The sequence below is a fragment of the Manis pentadactyla genome, chromosome 12, assembly GCF_030020395.1.
Source record: "Manis pentadactyla isolate mManPen7 chromosome 12, mManPen7.hap1, whole genome shotgun sequence".
Lineage (NCBI taxonomy): Eukaryota > Metazoa > Chordata > Mammalia > Pholidota > Manidae > Manis > Manis pentadactyla.
Genome location: NC_080030.1, coordinates 26002905 through 26005838, shown reverse-complemented (window position 1 = coordinate 26005838; position 2934 = coordinate 26002905). Strand labels below are relative to the sequence as shown.

Sequence of the window (2934 nt, the reverse complement as noted above, 5' to 3'; positions counted from 1 at the left end):
TTTATTTTTGTAAAGAGCAAAAAAGCAAACATTATAGGTTTTGTGGGTCATATTGCCTCTGTCACATGTACTCAACTTGAGTGTTATAGCACAAAACCAGCCATGGACAATACATAAGTGATTGGCTGTCCTCCCATAAACCTTTAATCATAAAAATAAGAAGTAGGCAGGGTTTTGCCTATGGGCTGTATGTCCCAAGCTGCATTCCAGAATACAGACTCAGTAACATTATCCTGGAATAATTATTTTCTTGGAGGCATCTTAAGAGAGAGGTCAATGTTTCCTTCCTCTTTTTTTCCAAGTACCCCTTCTTGACACAGGATAGATGGGAAATTAGAACTTGGGACAGGGGATAGTGTGGTTGGAAGTTTGAAGGGAAAACAAAGCAAGAAAAGAAGAGGCAGGTAGAGGGGAGTCAGGGAAGCAGCAGACACTGTCTTCATCTGAGTTAGTTTTAAAATACAGGTAAATTTAAGGAAGTTTCTCTGGTCTTGTTTTCTTATCATGTCCATCTTTTCTCTCAGACTCATCAACAACATGACATTGGAAAACATCTCAGTTGCTATAGAATTTCTCCTTCTGGGATTTAGCAATGATCCCGAAATGCAGCCAATCCTCTTTGGACTGTTCCTGTTCATGTACCTGGTCACCATCCTGGGGAACGTGCTGATTATCCTGGCCATCAGTTCTGACTCCCACCTCCACACACCCATGTACTTCTTCCTCTGCAACCTGTCCTTTGTGGACATCTGCTTCACCTCCACCAACATCCCAAAGATGCTGGTGAACATCAAGACCCAGAACAAATCCATCAGCTACACAGGCTGCCTCACACAGATATGCTTTGTCCTGACTTTTGTTGGACTGGAGAATGAAATTCTGATGATGATGGCCTTTGATCGGTTTGTGGCCATCTGCAACCCACTCAGGTACAATGTCATCATGCACCCCAAAATCTGTGGGCTTCCGGTTCTGATATCCCTCCTTATTAGTGTTTTGGATGCCCTGCTCCACACTTTGATGGTCCTGAGGCTGTCTTTCTGTACAGACCCAGAAATTCCCCAATTTTTTTGTGAACTTGCTCATGTTCTCAAACTTGCCTGCTCTGATATTCTCATCAATAACATCCTGGTGTATATACTGACCAGCCTTGGGGGTGTTGTTCCCCTCTCAGGAATCATTTTCTCTTACACTCGAATTGTCTTCTCCATCCTGAAAATCCAATCAGGTGGTGGAAAATATAAGGCATTTTCCATCTGTGGGTCACACTTATTAGTTGTTTCTTTGTTCTATGGGACAGGTTTTGGGGTATACCTTAGTTCTTCAGCTACTCACTCCTCTAGAAAGAGTGCAATAGTATCAGTAATGTACACACTGTTTACCCCAATGATGAACCCATTCATCTACAGCCTAAGGAACAAGGACATGATGGGGGCTTTGAGGAAACTCACGTCCAGAATATCTTTCCATTGATTTGCCCCAACTGCCCTGAGCTTCTACTACTGAAATATGACAGAAATAAATAATAAGTGATCCAAAAAGCCTGACCAATTTATTAGAATTCACAATTCCAGAGATCAAATGGTGAGGGGTGAGAATTTTGAAACCATACCAGCTGAGTTTAAATCCTATCTCTGTTGATCCATATCTACAGGGCCTTTAACAATTTATTTCAACACTTGAGTTCAGTTTCCTTACCTATAAAATTGATATATTTATCTATGCTTTTTGAGATCCTTCATCTCTGTTCATGGGGATGCATGCCTTTGGCTGTGAGGAGGCAAAAGTCTCCACTCTAACAGCGTCAAATGATACAAAGAGTTTTCATCTTTCCTAAAAAAACTTCAGAGATTGGGTAGGTCCAGGAACGGAACTGTAGGACTGAATTTAACAGCACCACCTGTTGGCTGCTACCTAAGGCTGTTCCTCTGACAGCCCTGAAACAATGCAGGGCAATAAACAGACAGAAGACACAATAACCGGAAATAGAAAACTGACTGCCTCTCCCTGGGTTTCTTTGCAATGCAGACATAATCTTTCCAAGGGTGACATCCAGAAGACATTATTTCTATCATAGCCTGAACTGAGACTTTTGTCCATTCTAATTTCATATTGTCATTGTAACATCACAAAAAGCTCAGTAGCTGAAAACAGCATAATGTATTTTCTTGCAGTCCTGGAGTTCAGAAGTCTCAAGTCAACTACACTGAACTTAAGTCAAAGCATTGAGTTCCTTTGAAAAACTCTGATGTTGGAATGAAATAGGAAGCTATTATTTCATGGATACAGAGTTTCTGTTCAGGAAGTGCTTGGTGCAGGTGCATACAAAATTGTGACTGTTTTTTTTGCCATGGAATCACACACTTAAATAACTGCAGTGGAAAAAGTTTTTGTTATGTATATTTTATCACAATAAAAAAGCTCTGAAAAAGGAATTGAACCTGATAAATAATATCTTGCTTTCTAAACAAAAATAATTCTAATATACCAAACTGTTAAACAGAAAAGTCAGTGATTAAATATTTCAGAAGCCAATATGCAAAAAATTTTAATGACCTCAGAAGAATTAAACATTTCTTAAGACGATATGAAATACTCCAAAAGGCAGAGACTGAGAAATTGCAACACTTAAAAAACAATCAGTATATCTGTATCATCTTTGTATATTGACAGATAGTAATTACAGTAGTTGAGTTGAAGATTTAATAATGTAGATAAATGTCAAATTGCTATGTTTCATACTTGAAATCATTTTAGGAGGTCTTGGAGTGTTGAGGTTTTATTTTACACCAGCGGGCTCAGAGGGTAGTAAACTCCCAAGGTCTGAGCCCTGAGCACAAGCAAGGGGAGCAATTTATATTATATTGATATGTGACAATTTGGTATGTGCAGGGCAAAAGAGGAGCCTGGAGGAGGGGAGGAGGGAGCTGGGGG

General features: G+C 39.7%; 1 protein-coding gene across 1 annotated transcript; it reads left to right on the top strand.

Moving 5' to 3' along the window:
• Positions 1-537: 537 nt before the first annotated feature.
• Positions 538-1473, top strand: LOC130679919 (olfactory receptor 7G3-like). Its single transcript, XM_057489518.1, has one exon. The coding sequence runs from the start codon at positions 538-540 to the stop codon at positions 1471-1473; it is 936 nt and encodes a 311-aa protein (XP_057345501.1).
• The last annotated feature ends 1461 nt before the right edge of the window (positions 1474-2934 follow it).

Bases quoted from the DNA above. Each gene is read 5' to 3' on its own strand.
- LOC130679919 (XM_057489518.1), top strand. From the start codon at position 538: ATGACATTGGAAAACATCTCAGTTGCTATAGAATTTCTCCTTCTGGGA.